At 44.4% G+C, this 20,762-nt stretch overlaps 1 protein-coding gene across 9 annotated transcripts in view; it reads right to left on the reverse strand.

Annotated features, from left to right (window-relative positions):
• Positions 1-1,744: 1,744 nt before the first annotated feature.
• FAH (fumarylacetoacetate hydrolase) overlaps positions 1,745-20,762 on the reverse strand; it is a 41,093-nt gene continuing 22,075 nt past the window's right edge. For 3 of the 9 annotated variants that reach the window (XM_073304111.2, XM_073304114.1, XM_073304115.1), the window contains one exon: positions 11,240-11,474. In XM_073304111.2, coding sequence (XP_073160212.1) covers positions 11,395-11,474 — 80 coding nt within the window. In that variant the 3' untranslated portion in view covers positions 11,240-11,394. Of the gene's footprint in view, positions 6,328-6,635; positions 7,548-11,143; positions 11,208-11,239; positions 11,475-12,293; positions 12,498-20,762 lie in introns of those variants that run through there. The other 6 variants (XR_013636440.1, XR_013636438.1, XR_013636439.1 and 3 more) reach the window with 6 other exon arrangements.

Genomic DNA, 20,762 nt, shown 5'->3' on the forward strand with positions numbered 1-20,762 from the left:
CCAGGAGCTCTCCAGTGGCAGCAGGCGGTACTGCACCCTGCAGTACGTCAGCCACACAACATGGATGTGATGTGACTGGCGGGGCTTAGCTCCATTGTTCTGGAAGGATTAGCTGCCCCTACAGCTTTGCGCTCGAGCTGATCACACATAGATTAAACCCCACACACCTTTTTACAGCTCTGTCCTGCTTCCTTGGAGGCACTAGGCCCAATTCTGACATCACCTACACCAGTTTTACACTGGCATAATTTCACTTGAATTCAATTCACTCCTGATTTAGAAATGCGTTGAATCAAAATCAAGCCAGCTATCTATACAAAAAGCCCCATTTCAGCTGATTTCTGGAGAGTTATCTCTGGTGTGGAGATCCTGGTCACGTAGACTTTGGAATTTAAATTAATCATTTTTTCTGTCACTCAGTCTGGAGTGGTTCACAACTGTGAGTGCTGACTTCAGGGCAAACTGTCAAAACTGGTGGTGTGTTCTATAATTAGATTTCACCAACCTAGTAACAAATGTGAACTCCTGGATCACTGTAACAGTCTTACCATGGAGTCACACACAGTCCTCTTGGGCATTCCAGTCTATCTTGCCACCCAGGTGAGCTGGATTTAGTGATAGTTGGTTATTGTATTACAAGAAAGAATATAACAGAGTCAGGTTGCTTCCAGACCCAAGAGACCAGTCACTTACCCCAGGTCTATCTGAACCTCACAACTCACCCCACAGACAATGATGGTAGCCAATCCTCGTAGTAAACTAACTAAGGATTTATTAACTAGGATAAAGCAGAGAGAGAGTTAATTACAGGTTACAGCAGACAAACATATATCCACAAATGAGTTATAGTCTATGGTTCCAAAAGGTGACAGAGTTGTAGCAATCTGTCAGCACTCAATGTCTTTTGGGGCTAACCTAGGTTGACCCTGGGGATCTCTGCTTCTGTTACATAGCTCCAGCCCTGTGAGAGTCCAAACAGCCAGAGAGAGAGAGAGATCCAGTTTCTCCTTGTCTGGTATTATTATCCCTTCCACTTCGTAGTCCAAACTGATGGGATGCATGTGACACTGCACCCCATATTCTTCATCGTGATATTATTATATGATATGATTTAGCATACTTATGATGTGTTTTATGCAAGACAGCTCATGTGAGGTGTCATTGGAAAAGTTATGATTTGGTGAATATGATTATCTTATATGTATGCAAGTATCATTTTTGTATCTAAAGTTAGGAATATTGACTATGTATCTGTATTTCAATTGTGCTTACACTGTGTGACACCCACAACTAGCCTTTCTGGTACAACCATGAAAAAGCCAGACAGTGCTGATGGCCCATCAACAAATACAACGAACCCTGGAAGAATTTAACATTCCTGTGAACATTCCAGACAGCCTGTAAGTAATGGCTGCTATGACTCTACAAGGACATGTGACCAGGCCACCTGATTCTGGACTCCATCTTGGGATGTCAGTATTTTTCCACAAACCAATCTGGGAACCAAGTTTTGAAACAAAGGGTTCCTGCCATATGCTAAAGCTATATAAGGCAGGGAGTGACATCATCTGTTGTTTTTCACTCCTCACAGAAGAAGACTCCTGGAAACACCTGAGGAACAAAGACTGAACTGGGGGAAGTGCTGGACCCAGGCTAAAGGGATGTCTAGCCTGTGTATGAAAGATCTGGGAATTCCAAGCTGCAAAGAAAACATGGCCTTTGCCTTAAGAATCTACAAGTCTGCCTGTACCATAAGTTTGGATATGAATAGCAGATTCTTACCCTATCTATCTAGTATATTAAGCTTAGGTTGCATTTTTGTTTATTTGCTAGGTAATCTGCTTTGATCTGTTTGCTATCACTTATAATCGCTTAAAATCTATCTTTTGTAGTTAATAAATTTATTTTGTGTTTTACTCTAAACCAGTGAGTTTGGAGTGAAGTACGTGGGAATCTTAGTTCAGAGAGGCTGTTGCATATTCCTCTCCACACTGGGGGGGAGGAGAACTGGATAATAAATTCATACTGGTTGGGGTTTGGACCAGGGCAGGATGGTACTGCTCTGGAGTCGTAGGCTGGAAATCTGGGGATTATTTTGGCTGTAGTCTCTCTATTGTTAGTTCACATGTGGTAGCTAGTCAGAGCACCTGCATGTAACTGCAGCTGGGTGTGTCCTTACCTGCATGTATGCAGGTGGAAATGTAAGACCGGGAGCATATCTGCAGCTTATCACAGCAGCACAGTGTGAGAGGGAGCGCAGGCTGGTGGGTCAGAGGGCTCAGTGGTACCCCAGTTCCTGGTGGCACCCCGGCGGGAACCCGTCACAATATGTTCACACGTAGATCTCTCCTTCCTGGAGGGAGTTAGGAATGCAGTTAACAGGGCATCTGTCCTTTGATGCTACACAGTTCCTCGTCTGCCTTTAACTGGCCATCTTGTATGCAGGACGAGCACTTTACCTTAATTAATGCTTCTTGCTCTGTATGTATAAATATCTTCTTATTATATGTTCCATTCTATGCATCCAATGAAGTGGGCTGTAGCCCATGAAAGCTTATGCTCAAATAAATATGTAAGTCTCTAAGGTGCCACAAGTATCCCTGTTCTTTTTGCTGATGCAGACTAACATGGCTGCTACTCTGAAACCTACAATTACAGAGGTTTACAGTGCAAACACTCAAAATACAACATTATACCATGGGCTATAGTGGTTAAAAATGAGATCAACACAGATCTTACAAGCATTTAATAAAGTCTAAACACTAAACACATTCTTACCAACTTAACATCTAATAGCTATTTTGATAATGCTAACATTCTAGGGTTGCCAGTTTTGATTGGATGTATTTCCTGTAGGTTTCATCTCATGACATAATTAATTATTCCTGGAGATTCCAGGACAATCCTGGAGGGTAGGCAACCCTATAACACACAGCTAAGCAAGACTGGTTTCCAGCTATGCACTTGTGTTTGGTGAGGGCCTTGGCATGAGCTGGCACCAGGTCTGCCAGCATCACATGGACGTCTTTGATCTCGCTAGCTCCATTTTGAAGCCATGCTCCCAACTGCTTCTCTCTGCTCCCTCTAGATTTTGCTCCTCTGCTCTGTTACAGCTCCTGACACCATCAGCTGAGCACCACCAGCAGCCGTAAATGTGTTTCATCTACAAACAGCATGGCCAGGTCCTCAAAGGGATTTAGGAGCCCAGCTCCCACTGAAATCAGGATCTGAGCTCAAATAAATACATTAGAGGACTAGCTCATATTGTTTGTTCTTGACAAGGCATTTTACTTACACAGCAAATCAATTAATATGAAGTGCATAACAGAGGCAAAAACAGAAGGAAGAGGACTGCATTTCTCACTCCCAAAATGGGCTGACAACTGAAAATCGAGAATCTGGTTGACTGGGGACAGTTGGAATGGAACACGTTGTGACAGCATACTTCATCATCTCCTTTCAAAGGAAGCCACGTGATCTTAGGCAACATCAGAATGACAAAATGCAGCTCTATTTTAATCAATAAGCATCAAGCTTGTGGCTGGGTATATCCAGAGAGCTTATTCATAAATTAATTGCATGGTGCTACTTGGCTAGGTACAGAGGCATTTGAGACAGCATGTTCACACACATGTTCCTAAACTAGCCGCAGTTGTTATGTAAGATTTAAGCTAACATAATGGGGAGGAGAACCTCAAAGAAGTAAGAACGGTCACTTCTGTAGGTTACCAGAGCAGTCCATTTCCCCAAGCTATAAATCTGGCTTTTGGGCCTTCAAGGAAGGCTAGGGACCAGATAGGCAGGGAGTAGTACTAAGGTATTGTGGATTATTGGGATTTGAAGAACTCCAGCTTTTGTTAAAGGGGAAGTTAAATTTATTGGATATGAGATAGACAAAAAATTATCCGCGCAGGAAACTTAAAATGCGGAGAGGCTCATTCTTTTTGCCTAAGCAACTCTTCCTAGGGTGGCAGCTTCATAGTTCTTTGTTTCTGATGTAAATACATTTCAGCATTAAAAGTTGACGGGAAACCAACTGTGTGTTGAATTCAGCCAAAAATGAGTGATGTCCCTCGAAAGGAGGAGCATCTGAGTGGTATGTATGGATTATATCCAATCTGTAATTTAAAGTAATGGTAGGGCAGCCCAGAGCCCAGCATGGGTACTCTTAGGTGAGGTTTGATACATCTAAATACACAGGTTAACTTTAAACCACTATGTATTTCTTGGTGAAACTACAAATTATATTCTACCTTCCCACCAAGCAGCAATGCAGTTAACATCCTAAACAGAACAATTAGTTTAACCTAACATATATGCTTCTGGCTTGGAATTGAAAGCCAGGATCAATGTAAATTTGATCTACCAATTTCTCCTGAAGTTCCATTTAATGAGGTCACTAATTCTACTCTGAACAATTATTGAAAACCATTTCATGACCAGACATTGTGGGCTTGGCTAATTAAGGAGTTATGAGCTGTGTGCATGTGTTTTATGGAGGTGTTTGCAGAGAGAGCCCTGGAAAGAGAGATCATCGGCATCTATAAGCTAACAAAGAAAGAAAATTTAACTTATTTCTCCAGGGTTCAGCAATGATTGCTCACAGATTCAGCAGAAATCCATACTTAACCTCTCAGACCTTTAATTGTATGAACTGACAATGTGCACATCAGAGTTCTGTCATGATCTTGACAACCACCAGCATGTGTGGCCTGGAAGCATAGACCTCATCAAGTTCTAAAAGCCTGACTGTGAAGCATAAAGAAGCTCAGGGTAGGAATTAAGACTGATCATTTACCTTCTTGATGCATGTTTCCTTTACATCTTTTCCTCGCTGGTGCACAAAGCACAAAGTTTCACCTCACTTACAATCTACTTACTTACAAAATCAGACATAAAAATACAAAAGCGTCACAGCACACTAATACTGAAAAATTGCTGACTTTCTTATTTTTACCATATAATTATAAAATAAATCCATTGGAATATAAATATTGTACTTACATTTCCGTGTATAGTATCTAGAGCAGTATAAACAAGTCATTGTCTGTATGCAATTTTAGTTTGTACTAACTTTGCTAGTGCTTTTTCTGTAGCCTGTTGTAAAACTAGGCAACTATCTACATGACCTCTGCGTACCCCCGGTTCAGAACCACTGCTTTATGAGATGAGTAAAGCAAAACTGGACACAGTCAAGACCAGCATGTGCCATCGATTTATACCATGGCAGTCTAATGCTGTCAGTGTAATGCACTATTACTTTCATTTAAAAATGTCTCTAGTGATTTTTAAACTATTTTTATTTAGTTGTCCTAGTAGCACCTGTAAACCAAAATCAGGACTCCACTGTGCTAGGCACTTGCATGCATGCATAGTAAGAGATTTACCATTTATATAGATAAGCCAAAGGGTGGGAGGAGAAGCAGAGTGGTGAAGTAAATTGTCCAAGGTGACAGAGCAGGTCACTGGGCAGCCCAGGATTCCTGAGTCTCTTTCCCACTGGACCAGGCTCTCCTAGCAATAATATGAACCTGTGGGGGTGCAATGAAACAGCTCTTGACAGAAACAAAGCCTCTCTTTCTTAATAACGCTTAACATCATTTTGTTTTTTGCCCTTCACTGTGTATTGAGAAGATGACATCACTCAGCTGTCCACAGAGATGCCAAGTACTTTCTCCTGCCTGTGTTTGAAATCTGCACTCTATGCGCCAGATCTGATCTCATTTACATGGGTGTTACTCCATTTTGACGCTTGTGCAGAGGAGATCAGAATCTGGCCCCATGTGGCCGATGAAGCCTTGCTCAGATGGTACTGGATGCAAGCCTGAATAGTGGATGCATTTTTTATAATGTTCTTATATATAGTGGGTGAAATCCTGGCCCCGGTGAAATCAGTGGGAGTTTTGTCTTTGATATCAGTGGGACAGGGATTTCATCCTGTACATCTGAAGCCATCATCCTCCCTCTGGTGGAGAAGTTATAAATGACAGTACTGCTGGTTTTCCATAAGGGCTATACTAGGAGCGGGATTGGCATGGACTGGCATGTTGAACTGGATCCTGCATGAGTTCCATTCAAAGAACCCCTCAAACTTCAGGGGGTGTTCAGGTCTTGAGGGCTTATACCAACAGAATGGAGCAGTTTAAAACATTGAAACACCAGACTCCATGCCCTGATAGTCACTTAACCTTTCCCGCAGCCTGCTCTCCCGCTAGCTATTGAAGCAGAAAGCGCACTTTCCATTTGTCATGCTGGGGACAACTGCACAGATGAGATTTCTCTTTTAAAAAGAAGTTCACCTCCTGGGAATGGTGGCTGCCGTTAGTTCTGCAGGAAATAAGAACACAACACAAAAGATTTATAGGTTCCCAATAAACACATCTGTCTTCTAAGACCATTGCAGCAATGCTACTACCTGAATGAAAAATGTAATTCGCATGTGTACATCAAGATCAGAGCCCATTAATAACAACGTGCTGGGCTGGCTGGCCATCAGCAGCTGTTGTCAATATAGATTTTACCCTGCCTTTTCAGAAAATACCTTTTCCTTCAGCATACAAGAAACTCGAGTAAGACCATAGCATCATGGTGTCCATACAACAGTAATGCTCTTAGGCCAATGAAACATTCCCCACCTCTTAGGCAATGTTTAACATTATAGGATGAAATGCTGGCTCCGTTGACTTCAGTGGCGTCAGGATTTCAGCCACACTTGATAAAGAACTAATTGCATAGGACTGCAGAAGAGACGGATGCTAGCACTAGAAGAGAGAGGAAATCATGTGTTAAGGCATGGGACCAGAGCTCAGGAGATCTGTGGGCTATTCCCCACTCTGCACTGACTCCCTGCATGACCTTGAGCCAGTCACTTGCGCTCTGTGCCTCAGTTCTGTGTATGTAACAGCCCAGGGGTCTTGGGAGGATAATTCCATAACGACTGCAAGGCACTCAGCTGTCCGATGGGTTACACATAGGTACTAGTGGGAGAGGTTAACCAAGAATATCTGAATTGGTAATACTGGACCACATGTTCGCTGATGGTGATTATCAAGGAGAGCAGGTTGCTAGGTGTCCCTAAGGAAGAACTGTGAGCAATTTCCTCTGTTCAGGCGCTGAGCTTCTAGGAGCGCACCATGCGCATAGGAGGTTGGGAGTGGAGTGGGGCTAGGTGTCACCTCTTCAGAGTAGCTCCTCAGTGCCCCACTGAGTTATTCCGGCTGGGCACTGGGGAGACGATTCACCTTTCAGTGAGGTGTGGCGACAACCACAGCCCAAACAAAAGAAAACAGGTCGCACCTGTGGTGCAGGTATGTCCTATATCCAGCATCAAACTCAGACGTTAGTCTGAACCTGGGCATCTCACAGGAGCACTCCGCATTGGACAGGATGGAGCCCTTCATCAGCTTCTTACCATTGCAGCTGCTGGGGTAACATGAGCCATTGTTTGGAGAAACCTGGGGAGCAGGATAACAAGGATGACATTCCTAAGCACAATGTAGATGAGGTGGAGGGTGTTTTCTGGATGTACTTTGGTGTCACCTGGCTGGCTGAAAGCACAAAGGACAACTGAGAAAGTGAACAGGGGAGTGTTATCAACGTCTTCACATAACACAAGAACCAGGGATCAACTCAATGAAATTAATAGGCAGCAGGTTTAAAACAAACAAAAGGAAGGACTTCTCCTAACGCTGGTCAACCTGTGGAACTTGTTGCCGGGGAATGTTGTGAAGGCCAAAAATATAACTGGTTTTAAAAAAAGAGCTAGATAAGGTCATAGAGAATAAGTCCATCAATGGCTATTAGCCAAGATGCTCATGGATGCAACCTCATGTTCTGGGTGTCCTTAAATCTCTGACTGCCAGAAGCCAGATTGGACTGGATGAAAGGGTATGGATCACTCAGAACTGCCCAGTTCTGTTCATTCCCTCTGATGCATCTGGCACTGGCCACTGTTGGAAGACAGGATATGGGCTAGATGTACCATTGTTCTTCTTCGTACCGACCCAGTATGGCCATTCTTATGTTCACCGTTGGTATTACCCCTACACTCGGGAAAACTGGAACACAGCCCTGAGCACAGGCTGAACTGCAAGGAGACACTCATGGTAAAAGGCAACCTTTCTCGAGTAACACAGCATGAGACTAAAACCGAGGCCTTCCCCACTTGTGGGAATTAATGAGCTCATGGGCTTTTCCACAGGAATTGAGGCATTGACTTTTGATGTCCTGACAATTGTCTATGACCTACCCCCTCCCCAAGTTCCAGCAGAGAGTGATCTGCACCTGTGGATCCCTGCTGTGGATTGACCCTACTGTGGCTGGAGATTGTTCCTTGCATGTCATTCTTTCTCTTTCTTCTTTACCCTATGGAAGCCCTCTACAAGGCTGGGGAGGAAATAGGAGCAGGAGGTCTCTGCCAGAAACTCCACTTCCTCAAATCTGCACAGCAACATAGCGTACATTTCTACAGAGTCTACAGTCACTTAGTTAGCTCTCGCTTTGCCAGCTCACATCCCGCAGTGAGGACAGGGGCACAAGTGTCACATGCAAACTTATTCACCTCACTGTTGACCTTTCCCAGATCTATAATATATCTATTATAGTGTACTTTCAGGGCACTCAGCTATAAACCTCCTCTACTGAAAACAGACCATTTATTACAGATCTGTTCTCCCCCCCTCAGCCAGTTTCTTACCCAGGACAAAACATTCTCTCTCAGCCCAATCACTCCTTAGATTCCTGAAGAGCCTCATGCCAGGGACTTGAACGAAGAGGGTTTGAAAAGTTTAAGAAGTTATTGTGACGGTGCCCCCCATGTGCTTATGAATGTATATATGACATAACTGGAATATGCTTTATGTTACATATGCCATGTAACATATCTCTGAAAAGGTTATGATCTACTGAATCTATTCATCCTATTTATATTCATGTATCATTTTTGTATTCAAAGTTATGAATATTGGCTGTGTACTTGCTTGATTTTTAAGTAGCCTTAGTTAAGGATTTGGTCAGTTTCTTGAGAAAGGAATGTACAAATTAAGTGCCCAATCGAGAAGCACTTAATGCACAATGGATCTTGAAAGGCTCCAATCCACATAAGAAATCTACATGAGGATGTTCAAGGCAACATGCAAACAGTGGCTGCTGCCTGTGAAAACTGAGTCATGCATGGACATGTGACTTGCCCAAGTGACTCTCAAACTCCATCTTGGAGCTGGACTTTGCATAGCAGAGAGGAGGGGATCTCCAGCCACAAGAGAAAGTCTATTTAAGCCCATTGGAGACCCCTCCCTTTGGTCTTCAGCTGGCTAAAACGATAGCTTCTCCACCCACAAGGATATCTGAAGGAAACTGGAACAAAGGACAGTAACTACAGGGGGTGTGAGTGATTGCTGAACCCAGACTAGAAGGAGACTAGTCTGTAAAAGGAAGCTTACTGGAATTCCTCTGAGGGTGAGGTTTTTATCTGTGTTCAGTTTTCTTACTGTATTAGACATAGACTTGTGTGTTCTATTTTATTTTGCTTGGTAATTCACTTTATTCTGTCTGTTATTACTTGGAACCACTTAAATCCTACTTTCTGTATTTAATAAAATAACTTCTTACTTATTAATTAACCCAGAGTGTGTATTAATACCTGGGGGGGGGAGAGGGGAGAACAGCTGTGCATCTCTCTCTATCAGTGTTATAGAGGGCAAACAATTTATGAATTTACCCTGTATAAGCTTTATACAAGGTAAAACCGACTTGGGGTTTGGACCCCATTGGGAGTTGGGTATCTGAGTGTTAAAGACAGGAACACTTCTTAAGCTGCTTTCAGTTTATGCCTACAGCTGTTAGGGGATTTGGTTCAGACCAGGGTCTGGGTTTGCAGCAGGCTACGGGGTCTGGCTCAAACCAGGCAGGGCACTGAAGTCCCAAGCTGGGAGGGCAGGGAAAGCAGGAACAGAAGTAGTCTTGGCACATCAGTTGGCAACCCCCAGGGGGTTTCTGTGATCCAACCCGTCACAGTTATATCTACTGCTGACTCCCATAAAGAATTCCAGCAGCTTAGAGAGGCATATTTTTCCAGTACAGAAGCTGGGCTGGTTCATCACCATATTATAGCAGACTCAGTTAGGTGTTTTATACCTAGATTTAATTGTTTTTCAGCTAATTTACCTGCTACTGAAGCAAAGCTTATTGGTCTGTAATTCCCAGGATCAACCTTAGCAATTAAAAAAATAATTAATATGACACTGGCTGAGCTCTAGGTCTCTGCTAGAATAGCTGATTTAAATGGTAAATCATGTGGGTCTGATTCTGTGCTGAGCTTCTGGGATGTGCAGCCTGAGGTACTAGGGCAAAGATCGCTTTTATGTCTGGATTTCGGGAGCAGCCCCCAGCATAAATTAGAGCCACCCTGGGCGCTGTTTTCATTTATGGCAGCCTCATTGAAGGCTGCCTGTGAACTGCTCTGCAGCCCAGTGTCCATGGCAGTATGCTCTATGGACATGTCTTCTACTGCTCCCAGCACCCCACCTACACCAGGGCTAGTAAAGGGTACTTTGCACTCCTCCTGCAGCAGAGGGATTTGCTTCTGGGGTACCTGTACAGCCAGAGCAGTGTATAAGGTGTGGAGGTGGGGGGAATTTCTCCCTGTATTTCTGCCAGCAGTTCACCCACTTAATTCTTAAATTCTTTCAGAGTTCCTGGATTAACCACTCCATCCTGGTGACTCTTTGGCATTCAAGCTATCAATCTAGGCAACACCTCAGTCCCTAGTACTGCCTCCTCTGTATTGCCTGCAGAAGAGTAACTCTGGGGCAGGTATCTCCCAATTATTCTCTGTGGTGAAGACTGATGCAAAGATTCCCTTATTCTCCTTGCTTGCTGTCATGCTTTTAACTGCCTCAACAATAAGGAGCCCCCCAATTCCCACAGAAAGTTATTCTACAAGATCTCACCCCCCATTCATGGTTCAAAATGTTCGGTCTACATTTTCTTTGCTAATGTAATCCACCTGCTCCTGGCTTGTACCATGCAAAGCTCCTCCTCTGACTCACTGGTGTTTACATCCGCCAAAGGACTTGGAGAAAATAAGGCTGCCCCAGCTCAGAATGCCCACTACTAATGGACGGTGTACAAGGACTCTACTTACATCTATGGAGCTTAACCAGGACAGCATCACAGTCAGCGTCAGAAAGAGAGAACACCGAAGGCAACTGCATCATTAAGATATTGAGAACAGTTAAAACACTTGGAAAACTCCAACCATTTATATAAAAAAATACAGATTTGAACACCATGCATGTGCACACACACATTTTAATTTCTTCAGGTCAGAGAACTGTTACGTCGGGAACGTGGCGAGGCTTCTTCCCTTCCTAAAAAGTCATCTTGTGCAGGCAATCATGGAACAGAGATGGCTGGAAGCACTTTTCCTGAACATTGGCCAAATCCCACTCGGTACCCATTTCCCTGGCAGTGACCTGGAATGGGGAGAGGAAGAGAGTCACAAGAGGGGCACCCAGTGATTTTTACAATAAGTAAAAAAATAAAATAGCACAAACTGCAGTACCAACACGAAAGGGAACAAAATGAATGTAAATACACTGTCGTAGGCCTAGCTCCTTAGCTGTGCTCAGTTGGGGTGATCCAAACTCCACTGACCCAAAGTTTCCCATTGACATTGAGGGGCTTTTGATCAGGCCAGTACACACTGGATACCACTGAGGGGAGGGGGCTGTAAGGCAATATTTGTGGGTCCCCAAACCTGGGGCTGGTTCTATGCCGGCCTGGTCTCTGGTGTAGTTTAGAGCAGCCTTAGGAGAATCCTCAGCTTGCCAGACCATCAATGGGATGGCTACATTTAAAAAACCAAAACTAATGGTCAGATCCTCAACTAGTATAAATTGGACTAGCCCATTAAATTGAATTGGCACGGCTCCACTGACACCAGCTGAGGATCTGGCCCAAGACGTCCACTATGCTCCATTATATAAACAATGAATGTCTACAACTGCTGCCAATGTTGCCGGTCATTGATTACATCTGCAACTACAGAATGATTTGACCTCTCAATACTCATGCAAGCTGTGAGTTGACACACTGACATATTGTCCTACATATTTATTTTTTTAATTCCACAATCCTGGGGTATGTGGCTGCTGCAAGTCCCCCCTCAGTACTGGTGCATTCTGCCATGTACTGTACATATTCAGAAAGAGCAATCCATTAGTTCAGCTTGCAGAGAAAGCAGGAAAGGAAACTCAGCTGAAGGCATTTCATCCTGTATGCATCAGGCATACCTGAAAACGTTATACTGAGATGAAGCAACAGATAGAATTACTGCAGACCTCAGCTGATAAGGTTTAGTGAAGGGAAAGACATCAGTGGTATAACATGTCCTGTTAGTTTATTTTAAGGAGCAATTTCATTGTCAAAAGATACACTCTTCCCTGCATGTAACTAAATGGTACAGTAGTTCCAGTGATTCATCTGTCTCTGAATTTCTATTAGAGAGAGAGAGAGAGAGTTAATGTTATTCAGATCATTTGTATCTTCTCACTGAGGGCTTGTCTTCACTGCAGTGTTAGCTCAAGGTATAACTCAATGTTACCCCGAACCTGACTCCTGTTTACACACAAAAATTTCTAGCTCAGGTAAAGTGACGCTTTAAATGCGAACTAGCTGGTCCACGGGGGTAGGGGTGCGGGAGTGTGCACTGAAGCTTGAGTGCTGCAGACACTTAAGCTAGCAATGCAGTGGGAATGCAACTACAGGCTACAACTTGTGTTAGCACAACTCACCAGGTGCTATGCCAAATCAACCAGCCTGTGTAGTTCAAATGTTTAGTCATGTGGCCACTCTCCCTTGAGCTAGGCTCACAGAACTCACAGCCCAGAGGGACAGTGGGAAAAGCCACCTTTGTGCTCTCCCAATCTTCATAGAATCATAGGACTGGAAGGGACGAAGGCAGGACTAAGTATTATCTAGACCATCCCTGACAGGTGTTTGTCCAACCTGCTCTTCAAAATCCCCAATGATGGAGATTCCACAACCTCCCCAGGCAATTTATTCCAGTGCTTAACCACCCTGACAGTTAGGAAGTTTTTCCTAATGTCCAACCTAAACCTCCCTTGCTGCAATTTAAGCCCATTGCTTCTTGCCCTATCCTCAGAGGTTAAGAAAACAATTTTGCTTCCTCCTCCTTGTAGCAACCTTTTACATACTTGAAAAGGTATGTCCCCCCTCAGTTTTCTCTTGTCCAGACTAAGCAAACCCAATTTTTTCACTCTTCCCTCATAGGTCATGTTTTCCAGACCTCTGATCATTTTTGTCACTCTTCTCTGGACTCTCTCCAATTTGTCCACATCCTTCCTGAAATGCGGTGCCCAGAACTGGACACAATACTCCAGTTGAGGCCTAATCAGCATGGAGTAGAGCGGAAGAATTACTTCTCATGGCTTGCTTACAACACTCCTGCTAATACATCACAGAAGCATGTTTGGTTTTTTTGCAACAGTGTCACACTGTTGACTCATATTTAGCATGTGGTCCACTATGACCCCCAGATCCCTTTCCGCAGTACTGCTTCCTAGACAGCCATTTCCCATTTTGTATGTGTGCAACTGGTGGTTCCTTCCTAAGTGGGGTACTTTGCATTTGTCCTGATTGAACTTCATCCTATTTACTTCAGACCATTTCTCCTGTTTGTCCATCTTGGGTTGCTCTGGGGGCTAGAGAAGCCCCTCTGCAGGTCTAAATTACTGTAGCTTCCCTGGGCTGTCCTAGAGGCTGCAGCCCTGACCCAAATTTCTTCCACAGTGCTGCAGCCCCTTCTGCTCCCGTCATTCCCCTACACCATCCGAGGGCAGCCTTCTGGCTGTCGGCCATAGTGCCTGCATCAGGGAAATCCTCCCCCAGCTGAATATGGGGCATTTATTTTGCTCTGGCCTGTTTCCGCAGCATAAACAGGCTGAACCAGGGAGTGAGGATCTCATTCATGGTGTCTGGAAAAAAAGGCTTTGCAGCATTCCACTGCGGTGATTCATAGCAACATTGTCCTTACTTCCTAATTATATACGTAGCGGAGACTGTCCTCTTACTTGATTGCTCCCAAAGTAGAGTGTGTTATTGCTAGTTTTTACAAGGCACTGAAATCATTCAGTTGGCAACAGGGAAGGTGACTATTCACTTAAGCAGCTTCGGTATCTGCACTCCCTTTCCTGACATTAGAGGCTTCAACAGGACCTTAAAGGAGATTTTTCAGCTCTTGACTTTACCAAAGAGTGCTTTTCAGAGAAACAAGTCCTAAAGAAATAGAATTTCTCATTCCCTCTTCAGTCCACTCACACTCAGGGGTTGTCTCTGAATCATATCACAGAATGCCTGCATCTATGCTCTGTTCATCCCAGAGATTCTTTGTAATGCTGATAAAGCAGTGGAGTTTTCCTTGAGAGAGCAGATTCCACTTCTTACGAGAACTCAGGCTGTGCAGTAACCCAGAGGTCTAGGGAAACTCTGTCTCTTTCCAAGGATCAATTGTTGAAAAACTTAGTGCAGAGAAGTGATCAGGTCTGAAACTCAAGTAGCCAAGGCATAAAGAGAGGAATAGATACTAAAAGGGAGAAAGCCATCTTTGACTAGGTCAGACTGGAGTGACACTTGGATATAATATTAAATGAGAACAGTGTCACACTGGCCACCTACATGCCAAAAAACCTCCAAAAAACCATGACTTTGGAAAAGAAAATGCAGACTCTGAACTTTATAACTGGCGAAATTCCTGCTCAGGTTTATTGTAATGACTGTCAGTGAGGTTAAATGAGTTGGGGGTTAAATATTGAACACATTTATTCAAAAGGGCCTGCTAAGCACTAACAATCAACATGTTTACTCTTGGGGTTGGAAACCAATTCAGATTTCACACAGCAGACGAACATACACAAGGAAACCTTAACGAGGATAGGAAAATGCTATGTTCCATTTGCTGAACGTCATGAGTACACATGCTCTTTTCCCCCAAAATATTTGATGTTTTCTAGTCTCACCAACTGGATACTCTCACAAAAAACCAACCTTCCACATAAACTTCCTCGTGGCTGGACTTTACAAAAACTAGACAAGCCATTTACAACACACACTTTGCTTCTCTACAAAAGAAAAAGGACACTAAACTACCTAAACTACTACATGCCACAAGGGGCCACAGCAATGGTTCCCTTAACCCACCCAGCAATATTGTTAATCTATCCAACTATACTCTTAGCCCAGCAGAAGAATCTGTCCCATCTCGGGGCCTCTCCTTCTGCCCCACCACCTCTACGAACATGATACAGTTCTGTGGTGACCTAGAATCCTATTTTCGACGTCTCCGACTCAAGGAATATTTCCAACACACCTCTGAACAACATACTAACCCACAGAGACCTTCCTACCAAGACTACAAAAAGGATTCTGGGTGGACTCCTCCTGAAGGTCGAAACAACAGACTGGACTTCTACATAGAATGCTTCCGCCAATGTGCACAGGCTGAAATTGTGGAAAAGCAGCATCACTTGCCCATAACCTTAGCTGTGCAAAACACAATGCCATCCACAGCCTCAGAAACAACTCTGACATCATAATCAAAAAGGCTGACAAAGGAGGTGCTGTTGTCATCATGAATAGGTTGGAATATGAAGAAGAAGCTGCTAGGCAGCTCTCCAACACCACTTTCTACAAGCCATTACCCTTTGATCCCACTGAGGATTACCAAAAGAAACTACAGCATTTGCTCAAGAAACTCCCTGAAAAAGCACAAGAACAAATCCGCACAGACACATCTCTGGAACCCCGACCTGGGGTATTCTATCTGCTACCCTAGATCCATAAACCTGGAAATCCTGGATGCCCCATCATCTCAGGCATTGGCACCCTGACAGCAGGATTGTCTGGCTATGTAGACTCCCTCCTCAGGCCCTATGCTACCAGCACTCCCAGCTATCTTCGAGGCACCACTGACTTCCTGAGGAAACTACAATCCATCAGTGATCTTCCTGAAAACACCATCCTGGCCACGATGGCTGTAGAAGCCCTCTACACCAATGTTCCACACAAAGATGGACTACAAGCCGTCAGGAACAGTATCCCCGATAATGTCATGGCAAACCTGGTGGCTGAACTTTGTGACTTCGTCCTCACCCATAACTATTTCACATTTGGGGACAATGTATACCTTCAAATCAGCAGCACTGCTATGGGTACCTGCATGGCCCCACAGTATGCTAACATTTTTATGGCTGACTTAGAACAACGCTTCCTCAGCTCTCGTTCCCTAATGCCCCTACTCTACTTGCGCTATATTGATGACATCTTCATCATCTGGATCCATGGAAAAGAAGCCCTTGAGGAATTCCACCATGATTTCAACAATTTCCATCCCACCATCAACCTCAGCCTGGACCAGTTCACACAAGAGATCCACTTCCTAGACACTATGGTGCTAATAAGCGATGGTCACATAACCACCACCCTATACAGGAAACCTACGGACCGCTATTCCTACCTGCATGCCTCCAGCTTTCATCCAGACCACACCACACGATCCATTGTCTACAGCCAAGCTCTACGATACAACTGCATTTGCTCCAACCCCTCAGACAGACACAAACACCCAAAAGATCTCTATCAAGCATTCTTACAACTACAATACCCACCTGCTGAAGTGAAGAAACAGATTGACAGAGCCAGAAGAGTACCCAGAAGTTACCTACTACAGGACAGGCCCAACAAAGAAAACAACAGAACGCCACTAGCCATCACCTTCAGCCCCCAACTAAAACCTCTCCAGCGCATCAAGGATCTACAACCTATCCTGAAGGACGACCCATCACCCTCACAGATCTTGGGGGACAGGCCAGCCCTTGCTTACAGACAGTCCCCCAACCTGAAGCAAATACTCACCAGCAACCACATACCACACAACAGAACCACTAACCCAGGAACCTATCCTTGCAACAAAGCCCGTTGCCAACTGTGTCCACATATCTATTCAGGGGACACCATCATAGGGCCTAATCACATCAGCCACACTATCAGAGGCTCGTTCACCTGCACATCTACCCATGTGATATATGCCATCATGTGCCAGCAATGCCCCTCTGCCATGTACATTGGCCAAACTGGACAGTCTCTACGTAAAAGAATAAATGGACACAAATCAGACATCAAGAATTATAACATTCAAAAAAAAGTTGGAGAACACTTCAATCTCTTTGGTCACTCGATTACAGACCTAAAAGTGGCAATTCTTCAACAAAAAAACTTCAAAAACAGACTCCAACGAGAGACTGCTGAATTGGAATTAATTTGCAAACTGGATATAATTAACTTCGGCTTGAATAGAGACTGGGAATGGATGGGTCATTACACAAAGTAAAACTATCTCCCCATGTTTATTCCACCCCCCACTGTTCCTCAGATGTTCTTGTCAACTGCTGGAAATGGACCACCTTGATTATCACTACAAAAGGTCCCCACGCACACCCCCCCCCCCCCGGCGGTAATATCTCACCTTAAGTGATCACTCTCGTTACAGTGTATATGTAACACCCATTTTTTCATGTTCTCTATGTATATAAATCTCCCCACTGTATTTTCCACTGAATGCATCCGATGAAGTGAGCTGTAGCTCACGAAAGCTTATGCTCAAATAAATGTTTTAGTCTCTAAGGTGCCACAAGCACTCCTTTTCTTTTTGCACCTATACCTAGTTATCTGCAGGGCCAGCTGGTCCAGCACTGTCCCTTCTCTGGAGATGAACTCCAGCCCTGTCCCCATCCTACAGGCATACCAGGGTGGAGGAGGAAAAGTTCTCGTAGTATTGATATCCTCACCCTTGTCCTTGGCAGTGCCCCTCCTCCCACAGAACCCAGAAGACCGGGTGCGTATATAGTTCCTGAGCGCTACTTCCCACCCCACAGACCCAGCTGAGAGGTTCAGTAAAAATCTCCTGGCACCCTCATCCTCATCCCCCACAACGGTAAAGCAACTTAGAGTGAGCTGGTCTTCTCCCTTCTCTCTAACAGACCTGGGCTCCCCGCTAGCCACTCTGACCAGGAGCTAACTTGTTATATGAATGACCTTCAAACAGCAGCCTGTTGGCTCATCACTAGTAAACCCTACTTAAGTCAGTCACAGGGCTCTGAGGAGTCAACGGAGTTTCCATGAATCTTTGTTCGGCTTCATTGCTGGTGATTTTTAGCACAATGTGCTACCCTTGCGGTCCACTATAATTGAGAGCAGTAACAAGGTGTAGCACGGTTAATGGAGCAGGCTCTGTGGACCTGTCAGCCAACACCGCGGCCCCCAAGGAAAGACTGAAGGAACTACAGATACGTTTTGAAACGTGCCACAGTGCCGTTTAGCGAAAGAAATCTTGCAATACCAGCTGCCATGAGAAACATTTCTCAGGAACAATACACTGCTCTTGGTTTATTTACGTTAGGGTTCTCTGAAATAGCTTAAGGAGGAGGGGGGAGGGGTTGAGTCAAGTGGAAATTTGAAACAAACAAAAGTAGGCAATAAATCATTGGTTGGGCACTTGGTAAGACAGGCCTTAGTCCTGCCTTGGGACAGGCTGTAATAGGCCTACACTCTAACCGGTGCAGTAAAGGCTTTGGTTCGACTTACCATACGTCACTAAATATGAGGGCATCCCGAACTAGCTCAGGAGCCAGCCCTGGAGCATACATTTCCTTTTACATACATCAGCAGTTGGGCTTTACAAATGTTTTGATCTATTGTAGCTGCGGAACATTGTTTATTTCAAAATAGCACACTGTTAGCATCACTAACTTGGCTTAATGCGCATCTATCAACATGCAATGTTCTGTGTTGTGTTAGCGTTACGTTATATTATTTTAATTGTCCCACTGATAAACGTTCGAGATTTGAAACAGCCGTCTAAAAGGAAAGTTCTTATTAAGCACCAAGGAGATCGTGGGCCACATTCTAATGCCCTGGCTCATGCAGAGTAGCCACTAGTTGATGTCAATGGAACCACTTGAAGAGTAAAAATACTATTTATTTACTGTGAGCAAGGGTGTCAGAATCTAACCTATGGCGTAGTGGCTAGAGTATGTCACACGTATTCAGGACCCTGGGGTTCTATTCACAGCTTAGCTCCTGATGTATTGTTGGACCTTCCACAAGGCATCAAAACCCGTGAGGTTTAGTTATTAACCTAGAACTCTCAGAGCATCAGTCAGGGCTACAATGGAGAGCCCAAAAGGCTTCTGTCAAACTGGGTGGCAATTACAGTTGGCTGGGAAATAATTTCATTTCCTGCCAAAAATTTTGAACAATGTTTCCATTGAATATTTTCCTAACTTGGGGGAGGAGGCAAGGGTGGAGTGGGTGTAAAAACAGCCAAACCCCCGATTTTTTTTTTTTAAATGAAAACTTTACAAAAACAGATCTTTTTCCATGAAAATCTTTAAAAAAATACTTTGTAGCCAAAATAACAACAACAAAAAAACACTGACAGCAAAAATTTGACCCGCTCCATTTTCAATGATCTATTAACACATTTCATTAAAATCCAATAGTTTTATACCAGCTTTCATCCAAGGATCTCAAAGCAGTTTACAAACAGCAATACAGACAGTCTTGGCATCCTGTGAGGAAGATGTTACCCCTCCAGACCCATCCAGCCAGTGCTTTTCATTCCGTTAGGAAAATGAAGCACCAGGCTGAGATACTCAGTATCTGAAAATCAGGCTACTTATTCTGGTACTTGAGCACGGATTGAGTGTCCAAGCACAGAGATTTGAACTTTTCTGATCTAACTGACCTTTCCTAGGTGGCAGAATCTGTGTCAATCAAGAATAATCTCATTAAGTACTAGCTGTTTTGCCTCAGATAATGCACAGTGCATATCGAGATGGAAGAGGAAATGCTCCCCTTTGTTCCACATTTTGCTTAGAAGCAGACAATAACTTGAGTGGTGTATTGTGAGCTCAGCTCTGGCCTGCAGAAAGAGGAGACGAGTGTAGGGTTACCATATTTCAGGTTCCCCAGAAGAGGACACTGCACAGTCGGGGGGCTGAAAGCGGAGTCCAGTTGGGTGGTACCTGTGGCAGGGGTACTCGCTGGAGGTGGGGGCCAGTGTCGCTCCCTGCCATGGTGGCAGGCACAAGAGCAGGATACAGCGACAGCCATCAGTCAGGGCCTCCCTGCGGGATCCCCTCCCCACGGTTGGGAGATGGGCAGATGTGGCTGCAGGAGAATGGACCAATCAGCTGCAGATGCAGAGGAGGGACCGATCAGGAAGTGGACCAATTGGGGCTCTTTCTGAGCTACACCATCTGCTCTGCAAAAATCCAGGACATTTCCTGATATTTGAAACATCTGCCAGGACAGAGGATGGAGACTCAAAAAAAGAGGCAATGTTCTGGAAAAACAGGACGTATGGTAACCCCAGACAAGGGGAATCTGCCTATTAGCAGGTGGTGGGGAGTGGGGGCAGCTGCAACGATGATTTAAAAAGCAAGAGGAAGTTCTGAAATGTCACTACTACAGGATCTGCACTTCATTCACACTAGTGGGCCCATTCACCTCACCTAACTATCCCACTTGGTGCACAGAGGTCATCGCAGTGCAACGGTAAATTCCACAGCCTCTATACAGTGCTCTCCCAACAAACCCAACCCACAGAGAAGTGAACACATGGCGAGGCTCCATGTCCATCTCTGCACATAAATCTTCACTGCCTTCTTGTCGATCATACTGTC

This window comes from Lepidochelys kempii, chromosome 10 (assembly GCF_965140285.1).
Source record: "Lepidochelys kempii isolate rLepKem1 chromosome 10, rLepKem1.hap1, whole genome shotgun sequence".
NCBI lineage: Eukaryota > Metazoa > Chordata > Testudines > Cheloniidae > Lepidochelys > Lepidochelys kempii.